The following is a 14,718-nucleotide window of genomic DNA, read 5'->3' as shown; positions in this document are numbered from 1 at the left end:
TTAAAAACAGTTGTTCTGCTTAATATTTTTGTAGAAACAATTACACATTTCCCCCTATTTTTTCAGGATTCTATTTCAAATAAATGCGGTTTGAAAGAGTATTAATTTCTTTCAAAAAAAAAAAAACTTTTGAACTGAATGTATGTGTAATATTACATCTTGATATTAAAAATATCTGCTTTTGATTTGGTAGATACAGCAGGTAAACATATAATAAAGTTATTTTTGACATCTGTTCCTAAATATACTGTCTTTCCATCCAGGCAAGAGAAGACAGTTTTATCTGGGTATGACATTAGGCCTTACAAAGGTCAGAGAGAATCTGGCCTTTTAAGCCATGCAAAGAAGTCAAGCTGTGCATGTTTGCATGAGTTTGCTGTTGCCTTAATAGCACTGATGTTGAACGCCCAGGGTGAAAGGTCACACATTCTTATTTTGGCAGGCAGGTTTCTTGTAACTAATAGACATTGTTTACACAGGACGTGTTCTTACGTCTTAGGCCGCTGCATTGCATCTTGCTACATGGTAAATTTGTTTAAAATTTCCATCTAGCCGTTTTTGAATGCAAGACTGTGTCCTGTGTGAACAGGCTTTAATCAATTATATAGTTTCACTCACAAAAACAAGCCCTTTTATGCTATAATCTGCTGATGCTTTTTATAACTATATAAGGTTTTTTCATCCTGTGTCTTTTGTAACATGCTCAATGCTTCTTTTTTTGTAGCAAAGTTACGGCCATGCAGCAAGGAACAGAAAGGTCTTCATTTCTTGACAGCTTTAAAACTCGACCTTGTCCTTCACTTATCTACAAACTAACCTCCCTCACCACGCATTCTGCACCTGCAGCATCTCAAAGAATCTGTAGAACAGAAAAAACTCATCTCTGTTTTTTCCCCTCATCAGAACTGAGGTCACTGACAAAATCCCACTGCCTTTCAGATGTCTGTCTGCTGAAAGAGCTTTTAAGAATATCATGGCAAATGTAAGGGAGGAAGGAAGGTCATTTTGCACGGGAACCAGATTGATCATGTCCATGCAAAATTGAGCGTAGGAGTTTTAAACGATCTCTTCCTTTCACCAATAGCTTCTCTGCTGTAGAGAAACACACTTTTCATTAGCATTACTTTTAGAACTTCATCTCTGTTATACAGTGTTTGGAAGTAATAACTAAAACGAACTATATTTTTCAGTATCATGACAAAAGTTGTGCGGTTTTAAAAAAAAATAGTAGCTGTATGTGACACAATGCTATTTTTGTTTTGTTTTTTAAACCTGAATGAACTTCCACACTCTCTCATATGAATCTTTCATATGATTCTTTGAGTCCATGTGCAGATGTCTGCAGTTATATGTATTTTTTTTACAACATATTTAGTTAGCTAGCTAGCTATGTATAGACAATTGCATTTTTTTAAGAAGTTGCTTCACTGTAGTTTAATTAAATTAATTTATATTTAGTAGCTTGTAGTTTGACAAGCTAATAGCTTCCACCTCACTACTGCTATCCTTTTCAAAACTACCTCACTTCTGTACAAATCAATGAGCATCACATAATGTATAAAATAATCATATAGTTAGCTTACGAGTAATACAATCAAATCCATTGAATACACTTCCATTCAAAAGTTTAGGTCGGTTTTATGTTTTATGTATCTTATGCTCACCAAGGGTGACTGTATTTATACAGTAAATACAGTAATATTGTTACAAATAAAATGTTTTTAAATGTAATTTATTCCTGTGCATTTTTTAGCATCCTTACTCCAGTCTTCAGTCACATGATCCTTCAGAAATCATTCTAATATGCTGATCATGAAACGATTCTTATTATTATCAACTTTAAAAACAGTTGTGCTGCCATTTTTATGGAAAATGTGATCATTTTTTTCTTTGACGAATAGAAAGTTCATAGGAACAGCATTTATTTTAATATTGGAATCTTTGGTAACTGTAAATGTCTTTACAGTCACATTTGATCAATTTAATGCATCCTTGCTGAATAAAAGTATTAATTTCTTTAAAAGAAAAAAACGAAAACTTTTGAATGGTAGTGTTATATACAAACACTTCTCTTACCATAGACTTACATAGAGTGTGCTATATTAATTTGTATTTTGAAAATGATACTGTGATGCTTAGAAATAAAGAAAAAGTAAAACTTGGACCAAATTAGATCATCATTGACCTTTTTTAGACAGAAAAGTTTATTGCACAGACTGTACTTCTGTCCCTCAGAGCATCATTTTCAGTTGTCGATAAAATAAACAAAGACTTAACACTTGTCCTTCACTGTGCATGAAAAAACATGGATTTTTCATGAATGGAGAGCAATAGAACAACTGATGTCTTCTTACACTGGTAACACCTGTGTGAAACATCCACCTGATCACTGTTGAACTGTAGTGCTTCTTAGTTTTATGAAAAATGGACGGTATGTGGCACGTTTATGAGAGAGAGAGAGAGAGAGAGAGAGAGAGAGAGAGAGAGAGAGAGAGAGAGAGAGAGAGAGACAAACCTCCTCATATACTGCTCTGTACAGTCAATAAGTTGAATGTGCAGTTTGTATTGTTTTTGATGGCTTTTTTGATCTTTTACAGTGGCATCACCAGCCTGTTAGATGCAAAGGAGGTCGGCATCAAGATCTTTGAGGATTACGCCAGCTCGTGGTTTTGGATCCTAATGTATGTATTACATTAGTGTTTGACCATTCAACTAAATACAATAGATTAATAGGATGTAGCTGATCTGTTTTTATGGGTGTTTTCAGTGGTCTGGTGATTAGCATGCTGGTCAGTCTGATGTTTATTCTGCTGCTGAGGTTCACCGCTGGCGTTCTCTTCTGGATGGTCATCTTCGGGGTCATCCTGGCTGTGGGCTATGGTTGGTAATGACTAAAGAACCCAAGACCAAAACTAAACTGTCATATACTAGACTTCAATAATCTCTTAAAGGGATAGTCACTCTCATGACTGTCATTCTTCAGGGGAACACAGCAAAAAATCACTCTTTTCAAACTTCAAAACATGGTTCGGGTGGTTCGTTTTTAATATATAACTAGCGTTCGTAGCCTTCAGTAAATTAACTTGTCTTAGAAAGTGATTAATAAAAAATATTCTAAATATAAATTGACCCTATGTTTACCTTCTTGACTGCTTTAGGAAGGGAAGAGACAGGGCAAGATAAGGAGAATGAGAGAAAAAGAAAGAGTGATGGAGAGAGCAACTCATTGACAAATAATCTACTGCCCACTGACTTGGTTTTAAAGCTATTTCTCATCCATTTTTTGTCTTTTGAACGTCTTAAAATGCACATAAGTAGATCAGAGAAATCAAAATTTTCTCAAGGGACCATGCCCCCGAACCCCCTAACTATCAAGTGTGTGTGCTTTATTAATAAATAGGCTAAAGCACCTTTGTTTACTGACCAATTAATGATCATACAAATTATAATTGACTGACTTCTTCAAAACTTCTACTTTCGCAACATGAAACAAAAACATGTTATCTTAATAGTTCTGTCTCGTGAATTTGTGATTTGAACATTGTGGGCAAGTTTTGGTTATCCATGCCAAATAATATTCACTAATATACACTCCACACAGTGTGTGTTTGGACTGAAAAAGGTGGTACATGATCTTGGTTAGCAATTTGACAACATTGTAATAAGCATGCTTTTTGATGCACAGAAAATAGCCTGTTAAGAAACCGGCAGACAAGATAATCAAGCACAAATTAATGCATAAAAAGTCACCAAAAGAAGTATTTAAACCTCATAATTAAATACAAAATGGAAATTGGACTGAAAAAGAAAACTTTAAAACTTTTTTTTTTGAGTCAGATATTTTCAGTGAATCAAATGATCCAGTTTGAATCGTTCATGAATCGGACTGATCTGGTTTTCTCATGAACTCTCAGGCTTCTTTGGATTGCAACAATGAATGTTCTCTGATCTTTTAACTGATCATAAAGGGATATTCTATTCACCAAAAACTCTGATGCTTCAAAACATTCAGAAAGAGATCATAAGCCTAATCCATATGAATCAAGCGGTTTGTTCCAAGTCTTGGAAGAGATACAAGAGATCACTTTATATGTTGAACAGATTAAATTAAAGGTTTTATTCACATAAAAAAAATTAGTGAATATTTATACATAATGCACTTGAATTATGCACATGCTTGCAAGAGGTGATTTCTCGCATGTCATCAGGACGTTTCAGCTTCCGCAAGAACCAATGAGGTTTGTTCTTGTGCGTTAAGCAAGTACGGTTGAGTTTATGTGCGCTGATTAATGTTTAAATGTGATTAAAAACCTAAATTCAATCTTTTCATCATATAAGGAGATCATGCTGTAGCAATGCTTATTGTTCTTAGCATTATTGTAGCATTGCTACAATGTCTCTTCAGAAGACTTGGATTAAACCGCTCCATTCGTATGGATTTATTTTATGATCTCTTTATGAATGTTTTGAGCGTCAGAGTTTGGGGTCAATAGACTTTCTGTGGAGGGACAGAGTCTCTCAGATATTATTAAAATATCTTTATTTGTCTTCTGAAGTTGAACAAAAGTCTTATGGGTTTATAAAGAGCTTTTGATGACAGAATTTTATTTTTGTTGTTGTTGAACTGTCCCTTTAACAATAAATGATTTGTTAGATAAGTACGTTTGTGAATTTCTTTGCACTATGGGTTCACCCACCGTGTCCTGACTGTCATTTACAGGAATATGGCATTGTTACTGGGAGTACAGTTTACTCAAGGGGAAGCCGGACTCTGATATCACCATCTCAGACATCGGATTCCAGACTGACTTCCGGGTTTACCTGCAGCTGAGTCAGACCTGGCTCATATTCAGTGAGATTTCTTCAGTTATTCCAGTATATGAGTGTTTGTAGTGCAGTTTAAATCAAATAATACATCTCAAACCAAGCAATGCACCTCCACTTTCAAGTTGATAAAGGTTATGAAAAGTTCAGTTTGATGGAAGAATGACAGCTTGATATCGTACCGCAGTGATCTCCTTGGCTGTCATTGAAGCTATCATCATCTTAGTGCTGATATTCCTGCGGAACAGAGTTCGCATTGCCATCGCTCTTCTGAAAGAGGGCAGCAAGTACGTTTCTTTCTCTTTCTTTTATTTAATGCCGGTGCATGTAAATGGAAAGAATAGAAAAACACCTGAAACAAAGCTGTCAAATGTTATTGCTGTTTTTTTCACATCTCTCTCTTTCCTACAGGGCGATTGGCTGCATTATGTCGACACTATTCTATCCCATCATCACCTTTCTGATGCTGGCTCTCTGTATCGCGTACTGGGCCGTTACAGCTGTGTATCCAAATCTCAATTTAAATGAATGCTGGGTTCAAATTAATATATGCAAGATTAATATATGCATATTAATATATGAGTGATTCTATAATTGGAGATTCATTTGGCATTTCAAAAAAACTGTTCACTAACAGAAATTCTTTCCAGTATTCTTATTAAAAACATAATCAGTTTTAATAATTCAGTGCCTGTCAAACACAAGTTACTTCCTTTTTTACTTTGAACAAAAAAGTAATTTCTTTGTAGTATTATTTGTCAACTCCGTCACAGACAAATTAGGCAAAATGTAGAAATAACATTGGTAACAGAGATTGACGGAACAGGATTGACAATTTTAAACTTTTTAGCCAAAACCTCCACTTGCTAGAGTAAGTGCTAAAAGCACATGGCACTGATGAAATCATGATTAAAAGACTTTTAAACAACCCACTTTGCGATCAGTGATAAATTCGGCTTTCCTTTTGATATTGTAATAATTTTAATGTTTTACAAAATAACTCTTGGTGTAAGAAATTTTTAGATTAAAATATTTCTTGTATTTTTATATATATACAATCGAGTTGACGCAATATTTATGTACACATTTTTTATACGATTATTTAAGATTATAACCTATTTTTAAACAATTTAATGTGGTAGAATTAGGATTTTTTTTTATTTTTTAAATTAAATATTACCTAAAATAAAATATTTTGATTACACAATGATACATGATGGAAAAAATACACTAATTCGGAAGAAATCATGATTTTCAGCTATATAAGACACTTTTTACAGAAAATATTATATTGTTATGGCCTGTAACATCTTGTGATCCATGATAATGAGTAACAAATAATTAAAATAATAAAAAAATATAACCATTTGAAAAAAGCAGGGGGAAAAAAAGACTTTGGACACCAAATGTACCTTCAATTATAGAATCACCCATATGCATATATGTATGCATGATTTTGGGGTGAGATTATTTTAGCAGTCCATTTACTGGAACAGAAATGACACACTTTAGCTTTAACTAGTTTGTATTTTAGTCTCCTTAACCATAACTTCTTCCAGGTTCCTGGCCTCATCTGGGGATGCTGTATATAAAGTAATGTCAACACTACCCGACTGCAAGTATACCAATCTCACCTGTGACCCAGAGGTAAGAACTAACCAAGAGTCTGCTTAACCAGTGTACAGGTTTTCATTTGTACTAAATTTAAGCATCGAGTCCATTTGTATTGATTCTGATCTAGTAACTGTCATATTGGTGATTGTTTGTGTCTCTTTGATGTGTTTCAGACCTTCAGTCAATCAAACGTGACCAAACTGTGTCCGGGCTCCCAGTGCACGTTTGCTTTTTATGGTGGGGAGAGTTTGTACCACCGTTATATCTTTGTTCTTCAGCTCTGCAATTTACTGGTCTTCCTCTGGCTGGTGAATTTCACCATCGCTCTGGGCCAATGCACCCTCGCTGGGGCTTTTGCCTCATATTACTGGGCCTTGAGGAAGCCAGAAGATATCCCATCTTGCCCCTTGGCTTCATCATTTGGCAGGGCTTTAAGGTATGTTGCCATCAGAGCTTTTAGAAACTTGTAGGTGATTATGGATGTTGGACTAGAATGAAACGTTCACTGTAATCACAATACAATGTTATTCCAGGTTTCACACAGGCTCTCTTGCATTTGGAGCTTTGATTCTGTCCATCGTACAGTTCATCCGGATTATTCTGGAGTATCTCGACCACAAACTGAAAGGTATGAAATTTCATGCAAATTTTCAGAGGTTTGATTGGAACTGCTGCCTCATTTGCATCATAATTCAGAAATGTTCACAGAGGTTTTAAACTGTTGTTTAACTTTTACACTCCTGTTCAAAAGTTTGGGGTTAATACAGTTTTAATTGAAAGAAATTAATAGGTTTATTCACCAGTAATGCATTAAAATGATCAAAAGTAAAAACATTTGTAACAAAATATTTCTTTTGAACTAAGTATTCATCAAAGAATCCTGAAAAAATATATATCACAGTTTGCACACAAATATTAAGCAGCACAACTATTTTAAACATTGATTGATAATGATAAGAAATGTTTATTGAGCACCAAATCAGCATATTAGAATGATTTTTGAAGGATCATGTGACTGAAGACTGGAATAATAGCTGATGAAAATTCAGTCTTGCCATCACAGGATTATATTACATGTTAAAATATATTAAAATGGAAAACCGCTATTTAAATTGTACTAATATTTCACAATATGGCTGTTTTACTGTATTTTTGATATTGTAAATACAGCCTTGGTGAGCATAAGAGACTTCTTTCATAAACATTTTAAAAAATCTGTAACACTTTATTTTACAGTGTCCTTGTTACACGTTACATGTAGTTAGTTACTGTAGTAATAACTATACATTATGTATAATTATATGCAATTAACCTTATCCACACCCTAATCCTAACCCTGAATTATCATTACACAGTACATGCATAATTACACTGTAACACGGACACTTTCAAATAAAATGTAACCAAAAGTAGTGTATATCAGTATAGAATACATTGTGAATAATGATGTTGCTCTTCCTTCTGTCTTTGTCGCAGGTGCTCACAATGCATTTACACGCTTCCTGCTGTGCTGCCTCAAATGCTGTTTCTGGTGCCTTGAGCACTTTATCAAGTTCATGAACAGGAATGCTTACATTATGGTGAGTCACACCACTTTTTCAAGGTACAGGCATTTCATGACTTTATTTTTTTTATATATAACTATATAACCGCATGCCTTTTGAGTGCAGATACCTTTAAATAGTTTAATTTAAGTATGAAAGGCAATGTCGAATCTGAGGTTTGGAGACGGACTGACTGATCTCCTTTTGTTCCTCAGATTTCAATATATGGGAAGAATTTCTGTTCCTCAGCGCGAGACGCTTTCTTCCTGTTAATGAGGAACGTTATGAGGTAAGACTCACAGCTGAGCCATTTATAATGTCATCGAGGTGTGAAGCTGCAAGGACTTTCTCTTACACACAAAATTAGTTTAAGTTATTGTGACATTTCCCAGATGTTATGTTTTTTTTTTCTTGCTACAGTATTATCAAAGGATTATCAGTCAAATTTCACTAAATGTTGCCTCTTTACCATAAAAAGCATATTTGTGAAGCATAATTTCAACAATATTTGATTAATACAAGTCAGACATTTGGATAAATATTATCAATTAAATTGTGAATTGTCTAAATATTCCATATAATTAAGTACTAAATACATCTATAATACAGCATCTGTTTGTGTTTTTTTTTTTTGTGTGTGTCTAGAGTTGCTGTTCTGGACAAGGTGACTGACTTCCTGCTGTTCTTGGGCAAACTGCTGATCTCAGGGAGTATGGGTGAGTCGCCTGTTTCGTCTGTGTCATACAGACAAGGAAACATTAAGACAAACAGTCTAAGGGCTTTTAACAAATGCACACAGGCACTGCATATAGACCTACTGCCTATATACAAACATACATTTAACTAGAAACAAACAAATTATTGATGTCACATTGTTTGCAGGCTCCTTTTGTTTGCTGATGAATGTTTTTTGCAGGTGTCCTTGCGTTCTTTTTCTTCACCCGCCAAATACCAGTAATCCAGGAAGAGGTGCCATCATTAAATTACTATTGGGTCCCTCTACTGGTGAGTGAACGCATTACAGCTCGCTTATGTTTTAGAAATGATGCTTTTATTTGTTGTTAAAGTGATTCCTCAGATTTCAGTCTTCTACAGTCTTCAAGACTGATTTAAATATTAATAGATAAATATTTATAATAGCATTTGATATATTTGTTATTTTATAAAAAACATCATCTCATCAATCAAGAGGGTATGGGAACCCTCACCTTTAGGCCCTGTTTACACCTGGTATTAAGATGTTTTGGTCGATCGGCTCACAAGCGGACAAGCGGAAATACAGGTTGTGGTTGAATGTGTTCGAACAGCCGCAAAAGACCAACAACTGTCCGCCTACTGACCTAATACGTAGACATTATGGGAAGTGCGCTAGCCAGACAAGATTTAAACTTTGTTGTCTGTAGACCCAGGTTTGTTTTGAAGATGAAAAAAACATACCAAGCACAATGTTCTCCCCATTCCTGATTTCTTACACACACTCACAGCGTTCGCCGTGGTCTTGCGGCTGTCAGAGCAGAAATGAAAGCTGCTGCTATCCGTATGTTTTTCCTTCATCTCCAGGCACGTTCATATGTAAATTGCGTAAGCATATTTTGTCCATTAGATCAATTATACCCATCCATAGACCATCCCCTCGAAGAAATCAGGACAAAAGTGGTTCAAAGTGGACAAAAGAGACTGATTAAAACACCATTAATGTTGCGTATGCAAAGAAAAGGCATTGAAATGTGCTTACACATTTTTCCATGCACATATCGGGATTTATAAAAAACTCTGTCCTGGAGGGTCACTGTCCTGCAGAGTTTAGCTCCAGCTTGCCTCAACACACCTGCTGGAAGTTTCTAGTATGGCCCTGTCCCAAATGGCACACTTCATGTGCACTTTCGGTCTTGTGGACTTACAATGGCCGCTGTGTGTGCGTGTCCGTTAAGTCCACGAGACCGCAGTGTGTCCCATTCGTCATTTTAGGTCTTAGAAAGGGTGCTCGCAAGCACCCCCTTTGAGGTCGATATGCGCCCTCGATGCGCACATCTGCCGAGCCCGCACTGGTGCGGGTTATGCAGCAGACTTCTTCCCGGCAGTCAAAGTGGCATTACGTCGCGAAAGTGCGGACTCAGAGGAAGACTGCAAAATGGCGCCGCCGTGCTCGGTCGCCGTTCAGGTCGCTCCGCTAAGACTTTGCTTTTATTTATTATTCTACTCTCTTTTACTCTCTATTTTTTCCAACGGATCATCTGCTTTGATCTGTTACGACAGCAAAACACTTCTGGAAATTGGTTACCGCTACACTGACCTGTTTCAGGACACTTTCTCCAATCTTCCATCTGAGATTCGCCGGGACGCCGAGTTGAACAATGGCCACTCGAGTCGACGGCGAAGATTCAAAAAACACCGCGGGAAACGCGCTGGGATCCGCAACAGACTGAGAAAAAGAGCATTCAGTCCTCCTCTCCCGAGCATTTTGCTCGCAAATGTCCAATCCTTGGAGAATAAGATGGACGATCTTAGAGCCAGGATAAGTTTTCAACGGGACATGAGAGACTGCAACATCTATTGTCTGTCCGAAACATGGCTCACGCCAGCGGTCCCGGATACAGCTGTGACGCCGTCCGAGAACTTCTCTGTTTTTCGGATGGACAGAACAGCCGAGGCCGGGAAATCTAAAGGCGGTGGAGTGTGTTTCATGATAAACAAGAAATGGTGCGATCCTAGGAACATCTCCATTCTTTCGCGATCCTGCTCGCCTCACTTGGAACATTTAACTATCATTTGCCGGCCTTTCTACCTGCCGAGGGAGTTTTCCTCGGTCATCGCCACTGCCGTTTATATTCCACCACAAGCAGACACGGGGCTGGCTTTATCTGCCCTCCATGATGTGACCAGCGGCTTCATAAACAAACACCCCGACGCTGCTTTCATCGTCGCGGGTGATTTTAACAAAGCTAACCTAAAGAGAGTATTGCCAAACTTTCACCAGCATGTCTCCTGTCCCACACGAGGAGCAAACACACTGGATCATTGCTACTCTCCGTTTAAGAACGCCTACAAAGCTCGTTCACAGCCAGCTTTTGGCAAATCGGACCATGCCGCCATTTTCCTCACACCGGAATATAAACAAAGGCTCGTTCAAGAGCCCCCGGTGAGGAGGGAAGTCAAACGCTGGTCATCCCATTCAGAGATCACGCTACAGGCAGCTCTTGATGACGTCGACTGGGACATGTTCCGCGCGAGTTCTGAAGACGTCAGCGAGTTCACAGAAGTGGCACTCTGCTTTATTAACACACTGACAGAGCAAGCCACACAAACATTAACTATAACGTCCTTCCCTAATCAGAAACCGTGGGTGGACAGTTCAATTCGCACTGCAGTAAACTCGCGCACCACCGCTTACAATGCCGGTCTCCTAACGGGGGATATGAGGGAGTACAAAGCTTCATGTTACGCCCTCCGGCGCGCCGTTAAAGCCGCAAAACTCCGCTATAAAGACAGAGTGGAATCTCATTTCCAACTCAACGACTCCCGGCGGATGTGGCAGGGACTGAGAACCATCTGTGCTTTTGGAACTAAATCCTCTGCAGAGGTGAGAGCTGATCCGTTACTGGTGAACGAGTTAAACTCTTTCTACGCTCGCTTTGATGGTAATCGCGGCAGCGCGACTCCGGCGAGTGACGCGTCAGAGAGAGTGCCTCAGAGCAGCAACGGTCACGTGATCTCTGTCTCGGAGGACGAGGTTCGGAGGGCACTCAAACGTGTGGATGTCAGGAAAGCTGCTGGGCCGGATGGTATTTCAGGTCGTGTTCTGCGGTCCTGTGCTGATCAGCTCGCAGGGCTCTTTACATCCATATTCAACGAGTCCCTTGCTACATCTGTTGTCCCCACCTCCTTCAAACGATCCTCCATCATCCCTGTACCTAAGATCAGTAAACCCTCTTGCCTAAATGACTATCGTCCAGTGGCTCTCACATCTTTAGTCATGAAGGTCTTTGAGAGACTCATTAAAAACAACATTTGCTCCTCCATTCCTGACACTTTGGACCCTCTTCAGTTTGCCTATCGTCCCAATAGATCGACTGAAGATGCCATTTCTCACGTCCTTCACTCCTGCCTCACTCACATCGACAGCAAAAGTGGGAACTATGTCAGGTTGCTATTTATTGACTATAGCTCAGCCTTTAACACCATAGTTCCCATTAAGCTAACACACAAACTCCTGGATCTAGGCCTGAATTCTTCTCTCTGCCTCTGGATTGAAGATTTCCTCACTGGCAGACCCCAGGCGGTGAGAGTAGGCCAGTTCACCTCCACCTCCATCACCCTGAGTGTTGGAGCTCCACAGGGCTGTGTGCTGAGTCCCCTGCTCTACTCTCTCTACACCCATGACTGTTTGTCCACACACAGCTCCACCTCGATCATCAAGTTTGCTGATGATACTGTTGTCCTGGGTCTCATCTCCAACAACAATGAGACGGCATACTTGGACGAAGTGGAGCAACTGACATCATGGTGCCAGGACAACTGTCTCTCTCTGAATGTTAACAAGACCAAAGAACTGATTGTGGACTTCAGGAAGAGACAGCATCGGTCATACTCCCCTCTCATGATCAGCGGGACACCGGTAGAGAGAGTGAGCAGCTTCAAATACCTGGGTGTGAACATCTCCGAGGATCTGACCTGGACTACACACATCCAGACACAGGTGAAAAAAGCCAGGCAAAGACTGTACCACCTGCGCCAGCTGAGGAAATTCAGGGTTTCACCAGCCATCCTGAAAACTTTCTATCGAGGGGCGATTGAAAGTGTCCTGACTCAGTGCATCACAGCGTGGTACGGGAACAGCACCAGTCACGACTGCAAAGCCCTGCAAAGAGTGGTGCGCTTATCCGAGCGCATCTCAGGCTCAGCTCTCCCGTCTCTGCAGGACATCTACACCAAACGCTGCAGAGGTAGAGCTACTAAAATCATCAGAGACATTAATCACCCTGCAAACTCTCACTTCACCCTGCTGCCATCTGGTAAGCGCTTCCGTAGCCTGATGGCAAAAACTGAAAGACTCAGGAGGAGTTTCTTCCCCCAGGCCATCAGACTCCTGAACTCAGTCACGTGACTTCACTTCACCCCCGCACACGCATAAACATACGGTTTTTTAACATTAACATTCACATACTGCAATTGCACTGCACTTTACTTTCCTATTGTTACTGCGTAACAACCTGTAATAAACCTTGCACATTATACTTCTTTATATATACATATATATATATTTTATGTTAACCACTTATTTTTAAGTCTACAGTTTATCTCACTTATCATATCCACATATTTTTTATATTTTTTATATTTTTATTTATCTTATTTCCTATTTTTATCTTTTACTTGATTTATTTATAATTCTACTTATGTTAATACTTTTTATTCTAATTTTATTCTATTTCTATTTTAATTTCTTGTAACTGTTATTTGCACTGTCCATGGAGCGGACCTGTTTACATTTCACTGCCAGTTGTATATTGTGTATATAACTGTGTATGTGACAAATAAAACTCTTGAATCTTGAATCTTGATCTTGACCGTGAGCGTTTATGGTGCCATTTGGGACAGGGCCTTAGTCTAGTAAGACCTTGATTAGCTGTTTCAGGTGTGTTTAAAGGGGTGGTAAAACACATTCTTTTGAAGGCTTGATTGTGTTTGTGTGGTGCACTGTAACATGTGTTCATGCTTCGTTTAAAAAAAAAAAAATCATTATTTTTCATATATCTGACCTTTATTCTACACTGCTCTGTCCCTCCTTGTAAAACGGTCTGATGCTTTCCGGGTTGTATGAAGCCAGTCCCTCAAAAATACGCAATGGGCTCAGATTGGTTAGCTGGCCCAGTGTGTTGTGATTCGCTAACCGCAGTGCACGTTTATCGGAAATGCCACGCCCCTTACCTTTACCGGTAGACTGTGCTTTGGTCAGTATTAGAAACAATGGCGTCAATAAAACCACACCAATCTGAGCCCGAATCAGACCCAGAACATTTTAGTGAAGATGATCGAGCAGAACCTGTTCAACCTGTTCAGTCCTCAAGAGTAAAGACTGCAGATCTAGAGTGATCGCTACTGAATGGCACTGTTACTTTTGTATTTTTAGAACGATTATAGCCAAATATCTGTCGCAAGAACTATTAACCCAAAACAAACACTAAACACTGCTTTACTAGTAAGTTAGCCAAATCTCACATAGAACCATGTTTAGATTAGCAAGCCTGTAGATAAATAATACATAAAAGCTCTAATCAAAGAATCATTTACACTAATGCCAGGTTCGCTGTTGAGATTTTAACGTTAGTGTTTGTAACGTTAGGTGTTCGTCGGATAATGTTAAGTATGAATGAGCATTTAACAGACTGGTTTGCAGAACAGCGTTGTCATCTGTTTACTTCCTTGCTACAACCTATTACAGGAAAACACATCGATGAAAAATAAATCAGACTTACAGGTTGTGGCCCGTAAACAGCTTCTGTTTGTAAATCCAGCTTTCAGGACAAGCCTTTGTGCATATCCTGCATTGAACTCGCGGAGCCCCGCACGCGTCGTGCATGATTCACACTGGCCGTGTTTGTCTCACGCAGCTGACGTTGTGCGAATCCTGTATTGAACTTGCGAAGTTTGTGAAAGTTTTCCTCCGTGAAATGTGCAGCGGGAGCCCCGCACGCGCCTGTTCCCCTCCGTCTCAAACACACGTGCATATAACATG

At 38.9% G+C, this 14,718-nt stretch overlaps 1 protein-coding gene across 18 annotated transcripts in view; it reads left to right on the top strand.

The window, feature by feature from the left end:
• Nucleotides 1-14,718, top strand: part of slc44a5b (solute carrier family 44 member 5b) — a 48,396-nt gene that overhangs the window by 28,729 nt on the left and 4,949 nt on the right. For 6 of the 18 annotated variants that reach the window (XM_079826668.1, XM_079826672.1, XM_079826667.1 and 3 more), the window contains 12 exons: nt 2,598-2,681; nt 2,768-2,880; nt 4,721-4,852; nt 5,012-5,111; nt 5,236-5,328; nt 6,384-6,471; nt 6,612-6,874; nt 6,972-7,066; nt 7,915-8,018; nt 8,198-8,271; nt 8,628-8,698; nt 8,899-8,987. In XM_079826668.1, the coding sequence (XP_079682794.1) occupies nt 2,598-2,681; nt 2,768-2,880; nt 4,721-4,852; nt 5,012-5,111; nt 5,236-5,328; nt 6,384-6,471; nt 6,612-6,874; nt 6,972-7,066; nt 7,915-8,018; nt 8,198-8,271; nt 8,628-8,698; nt 8,899-8,987 (1,306 nt within the window). Of the gene's footprint in view, nt 1-263; nt 288-724; nt 758-2,597; nt 2,682-2,767; nt 2,881-4,720; nt 4,853-5,011; nt 5,112-5,235; nt 5,329-6,383; nt 6,472-6,611; nt 6,875-6,971; nt 7,067-7,914; nt 8,019-8,197; nt 8,272-8,627; nt 8,699-8,898; nt 8,988-14,718 lie in introns of all 18 variants that reach the window. The other 12 variants (XM_079826675.1, XM_079826661.1, XM_079826674.1 and 9 more) reach the window with 3 other exon arrangements.

The sequence above is a fragment of the Gobio gobio genome, assembly GCF_949357685.1.
Source record: "Gobio gobio genome assembly, chromosome: 10".
In the NCBI taxonomy this organism is placed as follows: domain Eukaryota; kingdom Metazoa; phylum Chordata; class Actinopteri; order Cypriniformes; family Gobionidae; genus Gobio; species Gobio gobio.
Note: the sequence above shows the minus strand (reverse complement) of the source record. Positions and strands in the feature narration are given on the sequence as shown.